At 40.2% G+C, this 18,373-nt stretch overlaps 1 protein-coding gene and 1 non-coding gene across 2 annotated transcripts in view; both read left to right on the forward strand.

Annotated features, from left to right (window-relative positions):
• The window catches only part of LOC145412397 (uncharacterized), a 234,361-nt gene that overhangs the window by 191,681 nt on the left and 24,307 nt on the right, over positions 1-18,373 (forward strand). Inside the window, exons 6-12 of the mRNA XM_080282284.1 lie at positions 8,653-8,865; positions 10,098-10,164; positions 11,205-11,313; positions 16,334-16,378; positions 16,578-16,719; positions 17,399-17,638; positions 18,164-18,183. Coding sequence (XP_080138410.1) covers positions 8,653-8,865; positions 10,098-10,164; positions 11,205-11,313; positions 16,334-16,378; positions 16,578-16,719; positions 17,399-17,638; positions 18,164-18,183 — 836 coding nt within the window. The remainder of the gene's footprint in view (positions 1-8,652; positions 8,866-10,097; positions 10,165-11,204; positions 11,314-16,333; positions 16,379-16,577; positions 16,720-17,398; positions 17,639-18,163; positions 18,184-18,373) is intronic.
• LOC145412724 (5S ribosomal RNA) lies at positions 14,421-14,539 on the forward strand. The gene has a single exon (XR_013899635.1). It is a non-coding gene; the product is annotated as a 5S ribosomal RNA (ribosomal RNA).

Raw genomic sequence — 18,373 nt, forward strand, 5'->3', positions numbered from 1 at the left:
TTTAGCACCATTATATCTCATGAACGGCTTGAGCTATCAACATGAAACCTTCAGGGTAGCAAGATACGGCACAAATCTTGGACTCGGCCAACAGCATATTCTGGCCGGCGATTAGCATTCGGCTCCCGAATGCTTTGCTTTCAGTGATTAAATGAAGTGCTTCATTTTGGTGATTTTTTTTTTTCCTGTTCATCTGTCGATTAGGCTAAATGGATTGTAAATAAGGTAGTGGGGTGCTCGGGAGGTTACGCTGAAAATGTGTGGATGTTCTTTACGTAACTACGAAGTGCGAAAATTCTGATGAAAGGAGGCCGGGTATTTGAAAGTGGTAATTTTAACCCCTTCCATCCGGTGACGTATTTTTCACTTTATTCAAGCCACTACCAGACTATCTCTAATTTTGTAGGGTTTACTGAAGGCTCTACATAACCCCTCCAAGTCATGAGGGGTTTCATGATCAGAGTAAAATCTACCGAATCGGTAAAGAGGTGGTCTACAGTCCTAATGGCCCTAGGTTCGAATCCCGGCTAGGCAGGGAAAAGTTTAGGGATCTGAATTTCATTTAAGCAGACTTTACCCATCCCAGCCGACAGGTCGTAAAAATATCCCTGCTAATACCACCACACTTGTCCTGTATGAGACAGCTAGCATGTATTCAACAGGGACGGTGGATATTAGCGCCAAAGTGGTAACATGTGGAGGTGTATGGCAGGTAGGATTACTGGGCCTTGGAAACGGGCTGTGAAGCCCATAGTCAGAGTCGGACACATAGGGAGAAAAATAAGTAAAATGTCATGGGACTGAAGGTGTTATAATGAAGTATCATCTCCAAGTACAGTACCACGGAGCGCCATAAAACCGGATTAAGAAACTCTTCTAAGCCTTATTTTGTGTTGTGGTTAATATGCCTTACAAATTGGTCACTTAAAGCACCATTTAAAGGTGCGGGCCTTTTATTTTCTGGTGTATAACGTTTCACCCTGAAGAAGCCTGAACACGGCAAAACGTTACACAGCAGAAAATAAAGGGCCTTACCTTTAAATGACACTTTGATTGATCAGTGTCGTTTGTGTATGAAATTGCCTGTATATCCGTTTTTCCTCACTCATGCAGCCACTTCACAGTTCACAACCAGATTACAGTAACAACGTGAAAAATACGAAAAAACAACAACACCACCATTTTAACTTCAAGAGGCCTGTGTATCTGTACAGCCCAAGTAGTTAGGGTCTTTTATGAATACAGTTCCAGGGGTCGTATTTACAAAGGACGCTAGGAAAGGTCTGTCAATCACACAAAGATTTTTAATACACAAGATGCTTCACTTGGCAAAGCCCAACATGGTGCTTCGCTTTAGCCCCCTAAGGATTTCCATTAGCAAAGAGTTTCACTTCGCTGAAGCTCTAAGGATTTTCACACACAAGGAACTTCACTTTACCGACACCCATATGTTTCACTGTAAAGATGCCTCACATGGTCCTCAATCTATGTAGGACTTTTGTAATAGGTGTACGATAAACAAGTATCCATAACATAGTTTCCATCACGCCATTTTGGTTGCTCGGATTATTTCACGTTACTCTTCACCCCTGTGTGGGTGTGAAGTGCTGGGTGGCTGCATATATGTGTGAACAGAGAACAAACGAGCAATATTACATACCGGTATAATTTCAGCTCAGGAGAGTTTATAATTACGGTCCCAGGCCCTCCCTCCCACTTCTCTGAATCACCGTCGCTGCACGTCGAAAGTTAACACGTGATATCCTCTGACGAAAATATAAGCAGACAATTAATGCGTAGATCCCAGGGCTCTCAGGGAAGCTGTACGGTCATAATTATTTGTGGCTTTGATTTCGTAACCTCTTCTTTAGCGCTTTATTCTCCACATTAAGCCTCAGGAACGTCTTGTAAGTTATTGATTATGCCGATATTAAAGCGACGTAAGTAGCATATATGACAATGTTAAGCCGTAGGTAATATGCAAACTAAATCGCCGAGGAAAAAGTGCTACGAAACCTTCTCCTCTGCTACCTAGAATTCTTCATCCACAGCAGTCCGATGATGCAATATTTCTCATTTTATGCTTGCTGCCACCAGACGATTTTATTCAACTTGGGACATACCTGTAGTGAAGGGGTTACTGAAGACTATATCTGTTGGAAAAGTCAGACTGAATAAACTCGTCTGAAAATAGCAAGAATAAAATGAAAACTACGCACCGGATTCAAGGACAGTGGGAGTAAGAAACTGATGATACTAATTAGATATTTGCAACACTGATTACGCCGTCCCCACAAGACAAAGCGCCTGGCGGAGTGGAAAAGGAGCATTTTTTTTTTCTTTTTTAAATGAAGAACCTACGCCTGAGAACCTGCAAAACGTGTCCTTTCTCAATAAAACTATGAAAAATTAAAAGGGGCATAATAGGCTTCCTTGCTCGTCTTACTTAGCGATTTATTATTTCATACTGCATCGTAACAATCGCCAGTATGTTCTTTATATGTCCTGAATAACGTCATTGTTTGCATTAAAAAAAAAAATACAAAAGGACACTAAGGTTCACTGTGCAAAATAAATCGCTAAGAAAGAAGCGTTACGAAGTCTCCAACAGCCACTTACATACACTATCAGTTAAAGCCTGCAATAGCTTCTTCGCTGCCCTGTAGCAAACACCCTTCCCAGATACAGATAAAGTCGTTTGGAAGTAAATAAACAAAACCTGGTATAGCTGGAATGGTTAGTCCTTTGGTAGTAAATAAACCAAAGCTAGTATAGTTGGTACCTTTAGTTTGGTAGTAAGCAAACAAAAGCTGGTATAGTTGGTATGTATAGTCGTTTGGTAGCATTTAAACAAAAGCTGGTCGAGTTTGTCTGTTTTCACCGGACAGAGCTGGACCATTCGCAGCTTCAGTGCTAATTCGAGGATGCGTGAAATTTGATGTCTTAGTTTATGAAGTAGGAATATATAAATCTTCTAGGTCTCAGGTCCTATCAAATCACCAGACTGATTACACCTGGCCGTCAGTTGAATGGAAATGGTTATTTGGAATCTTCGTCAGGTTAAAACAAACGCAGAACAGAGTAGGGGTTATGTAACATGCTTCACTATAAAGATAAGCGGCCGGATGTTTCGAAAGCAGTTGCTCTTCACAATTCGTATATTATGGTAGGCAACATTTCCATTGAACTGTCCCCTTGAATCAGGCGACTATTCTTGGTACCAACAGACAGTTTTGTTCAATTTTGTAAGGATTTTAAGCACCGAAAGGATTAGTGATTGCTTTAGTGAATGTTCTGTTATGCGTTTCATTTCAAAAGGTCACCCCTCAGATGAATGATACAGTCTGTTAATCGCATGAATAAATGGCAAAGTACGTCACTGGAGTGAATGGGCAAGAGAGGTTAGCAACAAGTGGTGGTAAATATGCCTGTAGTAAATTACGTTACAGTCCTCTAAAGCTACTGCCCCATAATCCTCAAGGGTTAGTGTAAGATACCTTATAATCCTTACAGCTCGTTCCAAGTTGCCTATGCCCTCGACAAAATGATAGGCAAGTTGTTTATATAATACACATCTCAAAATTCCTTGAAAATAATATCGAGTTCCCAACATCTTTTAAAGCAACAGCCTACAACGTTAGCCACGATCTCCCTACATCTCTAATAAAAAAACAAAAAAATTAATTATTAGTCCTGTATTAAAGCTAAGTAAACTGTAAATGGCTTCGAAGGACTAGGAATGTTTATACAGTGTGAGTTTATGTGGTTGCGGAAATACAAGCCCTTGCCGCCGTAGTGTGCCTCGTGACTTGAATACAAATGATGATAATACTAATACTGCTTCTACAACTACTACTACTACTACTGCTTCTACAACTACTACTACTACTACTACTGCTGCTACTACTACTACTACTACTACTACGAATGGTGATGATAATGATGATGATAAGGGTAGTACAACATCCTCTACTGACTGGGAAAGCCGGCGTGGAGAGGAAGTGTGAAGGGGAGTCTGTGCCGTACTCTTCACAGATCTACAGCTTCTCTAACACCTCCTCCTTACTAGCTATACATTTTTTACTCTAACTTGGCCTAAAATTGTCATCTCTCCGTCCTGAATGCTGCGTAGTAACAATATTTTAAAACGAATATGGTGCTAGTCACGAAAAAAAATGCTACGAAAAGAATGCAGAGCCGTGGTAGTCTTTCTCTGCCACCGAACTACGTAAAATAAGCTGCTACATGGCGCAAATCTAAATCAGTTTTGTGTGAAATATCTGCAATTTATTTCTTTATCTGGTACGTTAATATTCTTTTGTATGAAATTCAAACTATGCCAGTATTTAAATATACAGGCAGCATACAAGCAAAGTTAAAGGTGTAAAAAAAAGAAACACATCGCCGAGTTTTCGAAAGGTACTAAAAAATCTAACCTTAAAATAAGACAATCCTCGGTGTCCATATGCATGTGGAGGAACGAGAGGATACTGACGTGGATGAAAAGGATTGAGGAACATGCAAAAGGAATGGAGAGTGCAATGTTCCCATTTCCATCCTGACTATATCCCCATCCACCGTAAACATCCCCATCCTGCTTGTAGTAAAGAATCATTCCCATTTGATTTTCAATAGCTTTTCATAATTTGACGCGGTACCAACAGAGGGAGAGAATATGGTCGGAGGTGACTGTAATAAGTTGGGTTAGTTTCTAAAAATGTAACAAATAATGACGGCTATTGTTTATTGATGGTGTTAGCTTACTTACTGATGATAGAATAATGAGATGACAAGTACGGTAATCCGCGAATAACGGTAGCCCTCAGCATTGCTCAACAGATGTTAGTAAAACAGTACGAAACTAACGTTAACGTCATGAGATACTTCAATCTTTTGGAATCAGATCTTTAAAACTTCATCTCTCACTGACGCCAAATTTTCGTGATATCTAGTTACACTTGAAGATTTTAATCAATATTTTGCTATATTCTCGATATTTTACATTTTATCAAGGCATTTCTGATTTTTTTTTTTTTTTTCATATGGCGACACTGTAGCGCGTTCCCTGTCAAAATCCTAAACCCTTTTCAGCTCAATTTCTGGCCGTGTATAGCCATATTTGACAGTCGATCTAACTAGTACCCGTAACCAAGGAGAGTAATTCCTACCAAACAACTCTGGCTCATCAAATTTCATGCAACCACGATTTGCTATTCAAGTTGTAAATATTAACTACTTCCATCAGATGATGATAAATCGACTGTTACCGTAAGCTGTGGCAACTCTGTACATTCGACAGTCAAGTGGAAATACTGTATAAGGCAAGTAAATTTCCGGGGCGGAGTGGAACAGTGTCCTAGCCACTAAATCACGGTGGAAAAAGCTGGGCGTTGCCTTGTGTTTGGCACTGGAGTAACCGAATGATGTACGATGGCCTGGGACGAGATGTAAAAATGTTCTTAACCTCTTCAATCCCATTCTTCTTTTAGTTTATTCTTGCTACGTCCAGACTGTTTTCCTTGGTTGGATGCATAGCCTTTGCGTCGGCACCTCTTATTCGCTTAACCCCCTCCACGTCACTCTTGAACGGGACCTTGGCGACCTTATCTTTGACTTGTTTTATTAGGTGATTTCTATTTCATTTAGGAGCTAAAATAAATTAATGTGTTTGTTTTCTGTCCGTAATTAGGTCTTTAGGTTTATTTCCAGTTTCAGGTCAACATTAGTTTTATGATTCCTTGTATCTTTTCACTCACCTTCCAAAATTCATATACTACTACTTTACTCGTAGTTCCTTCCAGGTGGTTGCCATCACTTTCAGATAAGAACTCTATTTCTACATAATTTTAAAAGTAGAATTGTTGTAATCTTATTAACACTTCTTTAACCCTTCCACACTATGCCTACTATCTACTGTATATGCTAAGTGAAATCGTCTGAAGGGAGCATGAATAGGAGAATATATGTCACCTAACTGACGGCGTTCAGTATCAAAATTGCCTAGGTCTGCGTCGCTGCACAGAATAACCTGTGTTCGAAGTAGTGAGCATAAAACCTCTCACCACGAAACTAATCCGTTTTCAGTTTCCTATATTTTTGGTGGAAAGTAAACTACCGTATCTTGCGGCCGTAACACTCCTCCACTGCTAAGCTGCAACAGTAAAAACGTTACAAAAGCTACTGTAGTACATGCAAAGGATACATTTCAGTATTAAAGTGTAGAAGTTCTCAAATGGAGTGAGCTCCACTGAATGCTTTCACTCGAAAGACGACAGTATAATAATAATAATAATAATAATAATAATAAATGATACTGATGATGATGATAACGCCTGATACGGCGCAGTTTCGTTTTTCGTACACTCGCATCATGATGATAGAGGATGAGAGCAATTATTGCTGTGTGGAATAGCCTGTGGTGAAGGTCATGGTAGTGGTAGAGGAGGAGGAAGAAAGGGGAGTGATAACGTTGGTGATAGTACGAGACGAAGTCGATAATAATTCAGTCAAGAATTCAGGGATATACATGTCAAAACTGCTTGCACAGTTTTCAGGGCTATACAGACCTGTATGACTGCACGATGTTTCCCGATATCTTATGACTTCGTTATTGAGCAAAGAATACACCACAACACTTCGCTGACAAGAACACAACTGCAGACTAAGGACGAGACCCACGAGGGGAGATTCGAATCTTGAGTGAAACATCGAGATCAGATCTGAAAATGCTTCGAATGTTAAGCGCTCGCTGTATTACTTGATCTACGCGTCACATTTCGGAGCTTTGAAACTAAAAATTGGATTGTACGAGAGAGAGAGAGAGACAGAGACAGAGACAGAGAGAGAGACAGAGAGAGAGAGAGAGTTCTTTTTCCTGACCGAACTTACCCTGCTCTCCTAGATTCTCTCCAACACGCACGCCATCTTTCATCCATTTCCTCCTTTCAGTACGGACATTTATATGTATAATATATTTAACCCTTTGGTCAGGATCCTTTAAAATGGACTGAATAAGTTATTTTCTATAGTTAAAAAAGGGAGGAACCCCAGGGTACGGACCTAATGAACTTAGCGACTGTGAGCCCATAGGTGGAGCACGGTTCGTTAAGCAGGCTACTCTTCCAGCAAATACCACATACAGGAGCCCTGAGAACTAATGGGTTAAATACAATAAGTTGACAAAAAAAAAAAAAAACTACCATTATGGAGTTTAATGTGCTTAAGGATGCAGTAAATTAAAGTGGTTGGTCTTTGTTATTTAAAACATTTATGCCTATCAACTGCACGGGTCACTAAGGCAGATAATCATTTTGGGTTTATGAGTAAGGGAGGGGAGTTTGTAGTGCGTGCTTCCCCTCCCATCCTGTGCTTGTTTACTGCCTGAAATGTTATAGTCGTCACGGGAAGCTCACGCACGTCCGGATAAGGGAGTGGAACACTGACATTTAAACTCTGCATCCTCCCTCCTCAATCGCTGTCACTTTGTCACCCCATCATTTACACACTGGCTACTCCCTTTCTTTCCACAACTCCCAGTCTTTGCCTGTAAATAATTGTGACTAACCTACCATGCTCTGCCTCACTTCTTACATGTGTAAAGACTTGTCCCTTTCCAAAACGACCAGTCTCTCCATCAGTGTCATTCTTTTACTCCCATTCTTAGCATCACATTCATTCTTTCATAATGAATATTTCCTTTCTTTCCAAACCCCCCAATCTTAGAACAGCCATTAGTCTGTTCCATTCTTTGCATCACTTCCATTCTTTACATACCCCCCCACCACCACCACCACTTTTTTAAAGTCCTATTCTTTCCACAATTTGCCCACTGCTGCGTTCCATTTCTTTTTCACCCTTCCTTAGCACATTATTACCATTATTTCTTCCGTTTTCACACAACTAACGGTACTTTCTTTTTAAGCAATAATGCTCTGCGCTTTTGAAGGTTCGAGTGCATCAATGAATTTGTTAATTTAGTTTCCGTACATATAATTTCTCGTACGTACACACCAGCATTTCTGGGAAGATAATGAACAGGAAACAGTGAAACGTTCACTCAGTCTTGGTAGTGCTGCCTGCATACAGCCATAGCCGACCCTAATCCCATTGCGAGATGAGAAATCGTGACGGTAGGACAAATAACTAAGTTGAACGTCTAGAACTGTAAGCGCGAGCCGGTAAGTTAGAGAAGCGATCATAGCATTCGAAGGTTTTGAAAGATGTGTTACTGCTGGCTATAGACTAAAAGGGCGGATCATCGTCATCGCCCCAGCTCCTGTTCCCATCTAAAAGGGTGGAGTATGATACTCTAGGACCCAGAAAGAGTGAAAACACACAAGTGGGCGAACTCTTTACAATATACCCAGCGAAATGGGCCACGCAAACATTTATATATCTGTAAACGCATCGGAGGGAAGTCTTATTTTGCATTCGCTACATTGATGGAAGTCTAAGTGGTTACATTATCGTACAGGTTCTGTTATTACATCTTCAACTACACAAATCTGTAAGTACACTGATTCAAGACTCAACTGAAACGACAGGCTACAAAACTAAATGAAAACAGAACTATTCAAGAGGAAACAATAACCGAACCATCTTGTAATAAATGAAGCCAAACACTGATAACTATTATATAACCTTACCTTACAGAGTGAAGAACTACTGACGGACGTGCTATACTCAGTGCACTCGCTGATGGGCATGGCTGCGGGTGGCATGTGGGCGGTGGGTGGTGGGGGGATGCAAGGCTCCTACTCCCGCACATGTGTCTCCGTGGAGCAGGTGCAACAAGTCCTACAGGCAGCCTTCCACGTCACACATGATACTATGGACCGCATCATGCAAGAAGTCCGGGGTAGACCTGTAAGTTTCCAATATGTGCAAGTTGATGATTTTGTACGGTAATTCTCTCTCTCTCTCTCTCTCTCTCTCTCTCTGTGTGTGTGTGTGTGTGTGTGTGTGTGTGTGTGTGTGTGTGTGTGTGTGTGTGTGTGTGTGTGTGTGTGTGTGTGTGTGTGTGTGTGTGTGTGTGTGTGTGTGTGTGTGTGTGTGTGTGTGTGTGTGTGTGTGTGTGTGTGTGTGTGTGTGTGTGTGTGTGTGTGTGTGTGTGTGTGTGTGTGTGTGTGTGTGTGTGTGTGTGTGTGTGTGTGTGTGTGTGTGTGTGTGTGTGTGTGTGTGTGTGTGTGTGTGTGTGTGTGTGTGTGTGTGTGTGTGTGTGTGTGTGTGTGTGTGTGTGTGTGTGTGTGTGTGTGTGTGTGTGTGTGTGTGTGTGTGTGTGTGTGTGTGTGTGTGTGTGTGTGTGTGTGTGTGTGTGTGTGTGTGTGTGTGTGTGTGTGTGTGTGTGTGTGTGTGTGTGTGTGTGTGTGTGTGTGTGTGTGTGTGTGTGTGTGTGTGTGTGTGTGTGTGTGTGTGTGTGTGTGTGTGTGTGTGTGTGTGTGTGTGTGTGTGTGTGTGTGTGTGTGTGTGTGTGTGTGTGTGTGTGTGTGTGTGTGTGTGTGTGTGTGTGTGTGTGTGTGTGTGTGTGTGTGTGTGTGTGTGTGTGTGATTTGAATTATCGTAACCTCCTAAAGTAATACAAGCTAAGAAATATTACTAACCTTAAAACTATATATAGGCTAATTGGGGATTTATACAACTGCATATGCTAGCCAGTCTGGGAGGCTATACAGTTTCATTTGGTATATATATATATATATATATATATATATATATATATATATATATATATATATAATGATAGTGTATAAAACTGATTAGTGGTAATGAAGTATTAGTATACAACATGTATTATAGGCAGTCATATTTAAGGCGTCTTAAGCGTATTATGTAACTGTCATTATTCCACTGCAGCTGTACACTAATATGTCATCAGTTTCTGCAAAAATTAAAAGATAAATATTAAAGGATACAATTGTCTTGCATTATATAGCCATCATTTCCGCTCATTTGCTAACAGAGTAATATTAGAAAGCTAGTGATAACCTACTACTGTTACACCTGGATTATTATAATTATAAGATTATAAGGATCCATGTATGATAACATTAGTTGGTAAATTTGCTCAGTTTGATTACAGCACACCTTTTATTTTTTAGGCCCCTGAGGTTAAACTTCACCTGACCTTAAAAGAAGCAAAGGATTTACGACCCAAAACTGTGAAAGGTAAGGACGAAGACAATGAAAGATGTTGCGTTTTAATGTTACTAAGCCTTTTACCTTATTCCATATACAGATATACTGTAATGCAATTGAAAGAATGGAATTACCGAAAGCATGTAGAGTTTTTCTTCACTGTATTATTAGAAGTAGGAGGAGGTGCTACCCTTCATGTGGCTGTACGCTCAGTGGTAAGCCATATGGTTTGTCGGACCCTAGTACCATTTATCACGCTGGATGGTAATCAAATGGACGCCTGGTGGACAGGTGTAGGTAGATCGTGGGTAAAGGTGTTTGAACCCTGGCCCATAAGCGATTACATCCAAGGGCTGGTTGGGATTTTTGCTATCATATCCGAAAATGAACGAGTGATGACTTCTTTATTCATCTCATATGTTTTGACTAAGTCGCTTAGCCTGAAGCTACCACATTCCTGTTGAAGCACTAAAGGATTCATTGACAGATGGATAGACAGATAGACTGATAGATTATATTTCATACAATTTTTTTTTTTTTTTTAATCATACCCTGACTGTAGGTTAACCATTTCACTATGAAGTGGTTTTAATCTTTTCAAGGAACTACCAAACGATTCTATTCAACCTACAAGAACCTGCTAGTAATGAAAGTATTTAATGAAGACTGTATCTAATTCTTCTTAGCCGAAATGTCTCCCCAAAGCTGGAACATAAGAGATTGCAAGGATGACTTTAAAAGTAAGTCAGCAGATGGAAAGGGTTAACTCTTGGATTATAGATACAGACTAAAACAATTTGTAAGAGCAATCATTTTATGCAGGCTTTATTTTGCACAAGGAGAGCCGGTGGTGTAGTGGTAGCACATCCAGCTCGCAACTGCAAGATCACAATTTCCATTCGCTTGTCGGTCAGACTGCTGGACAAAGTTTGCTCCCCCCTTTCTCCCTGGTCACAAAGCGTACGAAGTGACCTATTCAAGGGAAAGATAGTAACCTAATAAAATGTTATTTAATGACACTTACGCAGTCGATATACATTAATCCTAAGCCTTCTTATTCTTCATACCAGGGACGACAAACCCTTATGTGACAGTGATGGTCCCAAGTACGGGCCAGTCCCACCGCACCAGAATGGAGAGAGACACCTTGCATCCCAAGTGGAATCAAGAATTTACGCTGTGAGTCAAGTGATCCATTCCGTGCATGATTTTTCTTGCTTTCTACAGAAATCATTATTTTACACACACACACACACACACACACACACACACACACACAATATATATATATATATATATATATATATATATATATATATATATATATATATAGATCCCATTGGATCCCAGGGATGCTGGGCGAGGCATGGCACTGGGTGGGTACTAAGCGTACCGCCCTCCGCCCATCGGCTCATAGTCGCGAAGCACATAGATCCCTACCCGGGGGTTCCCTACTCTATAAAGACTTGAGATATCCCAGTCCTGTCCAATATTCCGGACACCGGGCTCCAATGGGTTAAAGAGACTGATAGGTTTGCCAGTCATTAACCCATTGGATCCCAGGGGTGTTGGGCGTGGCATGGCACTGGGTGGGTACTAAGAGTACCACCCTCCGCCTATCGGCTCATAGTCGAGCTCATAGGTCCCTACCCAGGGGTTCCCTACTCTATAAAGACTTGAAAAATCCCAGTCCTGTCCAATATTCCGGACACCGGGCTCCAATGGGATATATATATATATATATATATATATATATATATATATATATATATATATATATATATATATATATATATATATATACCTAGGTTATCCCAATTTTTATTGCAGCACCCGATTTAGTTATACTTGAATGATCATCCATGTACAATACCTAATCCCTTTATTCACGTGGGTTGCCCAGACTCAGAAATTCACATCTCCCTGCTCTTTTGTGTGGACTCAGAGTAAAGATGAAAGTCAGCCTAACGCATTATCTCCCCGCTTTTTTTTTTTTTTTTTTCATTATCAGTCAATAACAGGCACGGAATTTGAATTATACGTGATAAGGAAGATCGGTGATGGTTTGCCCCCCCCCCCTTTTTTTTCGTGTAGAAAAATGTAATAGGCAATAATAACACCCACATTTTTTAGAGCCAAAGTATTATCCAATAAACATACTCTTTTACTTTAAGCATTAGAAGCACCTTACCAAATAATTTCTTCTTGATAGCCTGTTATATTTTTCTAATTATTTCTGGGGTAGTAAATAGAACGTTTCTTGTTAAATCTGTTTCCCCGTTGTTTCTGGCTTTGTTCCGCTGTCAACTAGATTCGTCAAAGGAATGGCGGAAGCGACCATTCTAACCAAACAGTTAGTTTAACTGTGCCAAATAATTTAACCTAAACTTACCTAACCCAATCTCCAGTTGTGAAATTGGGAACGAAATCCACCTTTGAGTACGTTAGAGTAAGTTCCTTCCATTTCGCCGGACACAAACAAATGCAGGCACGGCCAGAGGAATAATGTGACGAAAATAGCGGGGGGGGGGGGGGGCGGAGATTCAGCAGGAAAAGACCATTACCACTCTAAAAATAGTCAGCAAAATACAGACAACATACTTCTGCAGCTTAAAGTAAAGTGTCCATTTACCGTGGTATTCTATTATTCGGTAATAAATTTTGTAATATTCATTGCTTCTCTCTTTAACTGTGATAGAGCTCAATGGGCGCTCACGTTCGCTGTTTGTAATGGTTCGGCAACAGCAGTAAAATTATTCGGTCTCATAATACTAGTCTAAATCTTATAACAACATGATGGATATTAAATAAAAACAGAATTTACCAATGCAGAACAATTTTACTATATCAGACCCAAAAATACTCCTCCATATACAGTACTATACTATAGTACGTAAGGTGTTTTTACGCAGAAAACTAGAAATTGAAAAATCTCTCTCTCTCTCTCTCTCTCTCTCTCTCTCTCTCTCTCGTCAGATGTCTGTTTACCATATCTTAATACATAAGTATGTTATACAACAATGCCAATAAACATTTTTTTCATCCATCCATCATCCAATCCTACATTGTCCCATGAGGAGCGTAGGAGCCCGGGGCTAGGCAGTTGGTCCAGATTACGATGAGAGTGACCAGCCTCACTCATCCCTGAGTGGCAATACATGAGCAATCAACCCCAACCACCCCTTGGATATAAACCTTCACCGTCTCAATCCGATTGGAGTGCAATAATTACCCACTAAATCACCAGGCGCCAAAATATGGTTATATGGTTACCACCCAGCATTGTAAATCATTTCCTGGTGTACAGGAAACCATTTGGCTTGTCACTCAGTGTAGAGTCACCCACAGGCAGAAGGAAGAAAGGAAAGAAAAGAGGGAGTGTAAAGTCACCCGTAGGCAGAAGGATGAGGAAAGAATGAAGGAAAAGAGACAGAAGAGGATGGAAGGAAAGAAGGATGGTCATCATCAGAGAAATATTTGATCTAACACTTGAAAGTTTCACATCATGCCAGGTCTCTGTCCTTTAGACCTGTTGATGTTTCCACACAGTATTTTATGATTGCATATCCACACATATTTATGATTGTTGAGCTCACTGGACTCAGCTGAAAAGCTACATAAAACTTGCAAAAAAATCAGAAATATCTGAGTTTCATCTGTAAGTAGGGCCATCACTGTAACCCATTTCCATCAGGTCACTGGCAGTATGTCTTTCACACCCACACAAAAGATTGTGAGCATAGTATCCATATAATTTTAAAGAAAAAGTCTGAACTCCCACCAACAAAATTATCACCGCCTTCCCCTGCTAGCAACGTAAACCCATCTACTGCCTTTTCCTCTGGGAATCCAGACATCCAGTCATCCACCCACCTAATTACCACTTACCCACACACACTGCCTGCACCCACCCACACTGCCCATCCATCACTCCCACCCATCTGCCCACCAACTTACCAAACCACCAAGCTTCTCCAGCAGGTGACTTGCAAGTTCACACACACACACACACACACACACCAGCTTTTATAGTAATGTATCATTGACACTGCTCTTGAAAACATTGAATTTTTGTCTAGCTCTTTCAGGGTGCATGCACATGTACCCAAGTATTCCTTCCTTCCACTAGGGTTCTTTCCTGTCCCCCCATGAATTACATTCACGTGGGGATACCCCATGGGAATACCTCCCTTGGGTAGGCTACAATTGAGAGTCATCCCTCATAGGGGAATTGACCTCTCTAAAAGAGCTAAGTCTCCATAAAGGGCCATCCCTTTTAGGAAAATCACAACGGCCATACCACGTTGAGTACACAGCTTCCCATCCGATCAGCGAAGTTATGCAACGTTGGGTCTGGTTAGTACTTGGATGGGTGACCGCCTGGGAACACCAGATGCTGTTGGCATCCCTACGTGTCAAGTGGGGTTGGTGGAGGATTAGTGCCCCTCCCTGTAAAACAATTAACTCTAAGCCCTTGGCCACCCCGTTTGGGATACATGGCATCTGGCAATGAATGAATGAATGAACTTTCCTCTAATACTGGGTTAATCTTTCACGGGAGTTATAACTTTTTTGCTATTGACAACTGGCCTGTGGACCAAGTTCTTTAAGTGATTTTTTTTTTTTTTTTTTTTTTTTTTTTTTAATGTATTTGGTAAGGAACACATGAAAAACTAATCTAATAACCCTAACATTTAGTGACCTAATTAAGAAACTACTTTTTGCACTAAAGCCTAAACATACCAACAGGAGAACCTAGTTATTGCCTGAAGTCACAAAAATTTAAAAGTTAGAGCAAAGTACCTCAACCACCAGTTCACCATCGACTGTGAATGTGCAATACTTCTCCATGTTACACACTTACATGCATTATCAGCTGTCTGTCAGGTGATGCATAGGCAGGTTTGGGCTAGAATTATAAGTCACAATAAATTTTGACCAATACTGACAACATTATTGAATATGGAGGGGGTTGCCAAAACAGGAAATTAACTGACTGTTTGGTCACACGCTTAACTTCATCATTTCATGCTGTGTTAACTCTACTATCCATACCACTTACATTAAGCAAATGACCACTGAATTGTTTTACTTCACCACAGGAGGCTATATTTCATCTAGGAAGCAGACACGCTGGTGTGTTTACAGTATAGAGAGTTAATATCAAGTCAGTATGAGCCAAAATACCTTGTGAGCAACACTGACTAATTTTGACTGATCTTGATTAAGATTCAGTTTCATGTTGAGTTTTGATGCTCACAAACATGGCATCAACCCAATAATCAGTATGCATTATCAAGGTTAATTAAAATATCATAACTCTGAACATCATGAAAAACCACCTACTGTGCATGTTTGATACTCTGTACTATATACTGTATCAACCTTGGCTTCACACTTGCAAGCTGAAACTTAATATGCCTTCTCCTTTGGGAAACCCCCCAGGCCACTCACCAACCAACCCACTGTCCCTGTTCAGTGTCACAACAGCACTCCTTAGTTGGTTTATTTTCACCAGGCAAAGATCCCTAATCCCATTCAGCTTGGTTGATGGTCACAGGTAGTAAGACTGGGGGGGGTTGGTTTGACCAGTAACCAAGGAGATTCATTCCTGCATCATAGCTAGGGCTCACTGAATTTCATATAACCATGACTTAGTATTCAAGGTGTGAGAGTAACCCAGTTGTGTCAGATGAAAACAGAGTGTTTAGGCCTTAGCCAGTGGAAGGTGCCACAATTGTCCCATCACTCCCTTAAGCTCTACCCACTATCCTAGCCAACCAGTGAGATGTGCCAGTACCCACTGATGGCATCCCTTGGCTTCTCCCAATCTGATTAGCAGTAAGGAGATGCCAAAACTCATGATTACTCCCCTAAGTTCCTCCCACATGTTTCATGCTCAGAAGCACAGCAACTATATTAATGTATATGGATAAGGCTGCTTCCAACACTCCTTTTTCCTTCTAAAAATCACTGGTGTCAGGAAACAGTTTTTAAATGCAGAAGTCAGATTGCTGTCACTGCTCAATCACTAACACTTTCATAATAGTAAATATTAAAATAGGCCTGTAATATAATGTAACTTGAAACTTCAAAATCATTTGCCTGAATCTTAAGATGTTTCATGTGTGGCTCCTAGTGCATTTGGCAACTAGTAATGCATAATACTACATAAGTGTAATTTTTCTTTCTCTTTCAGACTCCTGAAAAACCTACAGAAAGATACTGTTGAAATAGAAGTGTGGTAAGTCTTTCCACAAACTTATGCTGTATTAGTGTACTTGGAATGCTACATACTGTAGTTACTGCAGTATTATTAATAGATGAAACTATATACTGTATTGTATACTGTTACACTATTCCTTAAAAGAAGATGCATGCATTTTTTTGTTCTTTTATGAACTAGAGAAAAGATTGTTTTGCTTAATCAACATCTGTGTCAGGCATGAGCATGATGCAGTGACGGTGAAACAGCTGACAGCAGTACGGGACATCCGTGCATTGGGCCGCTTAGTAAAAGGCACTACAGCACAGGCACAGCATCAGGCCGCTCATCTTCTTGGCCATATCACTCTTAATGTCAAAGTAAGGAAAAACTAATAACTTTGGTAGAATACCAGTGCATTTTTAAGAAATTTATATTGCAGGAACAATTTCTGGACCTTGTCTTGTACTGGACCTTTTTTTCCTTGTTTTGCCTCCTATAAGTTAATTTGTTTTGCTACGTAACCTTTTATTGTTGGTAATTGATTCAGTAATGTCATATACAAGAACTTACTGTAACAATCAGTCTTCCCTTAAATTCTTGGAAGTGTACAACAAAATGCAAATTTAAGTGAAATGGCTTTGGGTGAAGCTTTGACAAAACACAAAACAGTAATTTCTCACTTTAAAAGTTATTTTAGAATGAATCATAAGCAACTCTAAATGAAGAAAAGATGCTTATTCATTAGCAGTTGAATAATGATGAAACTTAAAATAAGAAGTAACTGTACGGTGTGCTTCAGTATGATGTTAACACTTAAATGGAAAATAATTTTAACATTTTCTTTCCTGTTGACTGAACTGGTCCACGAATGTGCTTATAATGATGGCAGAAGAGTGGACACCATTTGACTCTTTAAAGCTATGAACGTATATCTGTTAGCATGTCACGAATTGCCAGTTCTCATTCAGTGAGTGTTAACATCTTTCTGAAATATCCTGTAGATTGTGCATCACCAATACACAGACTTTTCAATTCTCCTTCTCTCGCTTACCAAAGGACATAAGCCAACGTGGTCTAGTGGATGACTGGTACACCTTGGAAAAGAAGAGAACTGAAGGAGACCAGGTCAGTGGTGGTGGAGACCTGAGCATAGTCAAGGAACGAGGGACAGTGCACATTGTTGTAAATGTGAGTTCTTCATCAGCCCAGTTGGGGTTAAAGGACAGGCATTCATTTGACTCACTCCTGGCCCGCCTTATTCACCAGCAACTGACAGCCACTGACAATAACAATGAGGTGAGTTTTAGTGTCCTTGTTTAACATCTCTCCGTCTACAGTATTTATAGTCAGATGTCTTAACCCTGTACTAATGATATTGATAAAAAAGTAACCTGTGTGATTAAAGTTTATACAGTGATCCCTTGGTTATTGTGCATAATTGTTACTGCACCTAGTGCATGATGATGAAAGCATAGAACCTTTGAGGTTTATCCTAATTCGTACTGGGCCACCATACTTGTAAACCCAAATTTTTCTTTTACAACAGTATAGACCCACTAAATATAATTCATAAAATTATGGTAAGTAGCTATTAGAAACACACATAGGCATGGTTAGTTAATAGAAAATGATGAAATGGACATAATAGGCAAGAAACTCATACAGTACCATATAGAAACCTGAGATGGGCTTGTGGTAAGGGGTTCTGAGGCTAGGGGGTGTAGAGTTAGTGGTCTCCACCACCTAAGATTAGCTCCTCAAGTAGGGCCTCATCTTTGAATCCGTCAAAAACCACTGATTTTGCACCATCATTATCAACAGAAACCAGCTAAGGGATCACTGTAGTGTACAGGTAGAGTAATTTCAACACTTGAGAGGTTTGTGAACTGCCTGTATACTGTATGTACAGTAAGCATTATTATGGCATTAAAATTTAAATAATATAAACATTCATTAACCATGACATTTACATAAATGTTGCATTGCATATTGTAGGTCTTTTTCAGTGGATTTGTAGTTCTGCGGAAGAAC

This window comes from Coenobita brevimanus, chromosome 93 (assembly GCF_032717465.1).
Source record: "Coenobita brevimanus isolate Jiangsu-jjx chromosome 93, ASM3271746v2, whole genome shotgun sequence".
NCBI classification, from domain to species: domain Eukaryota; kingdom Metazoa; phylum Arthropoda; class Malacostraca; order Decapoda; family Coenobitidae; genus Coenobita; species Coenobita brevimanus.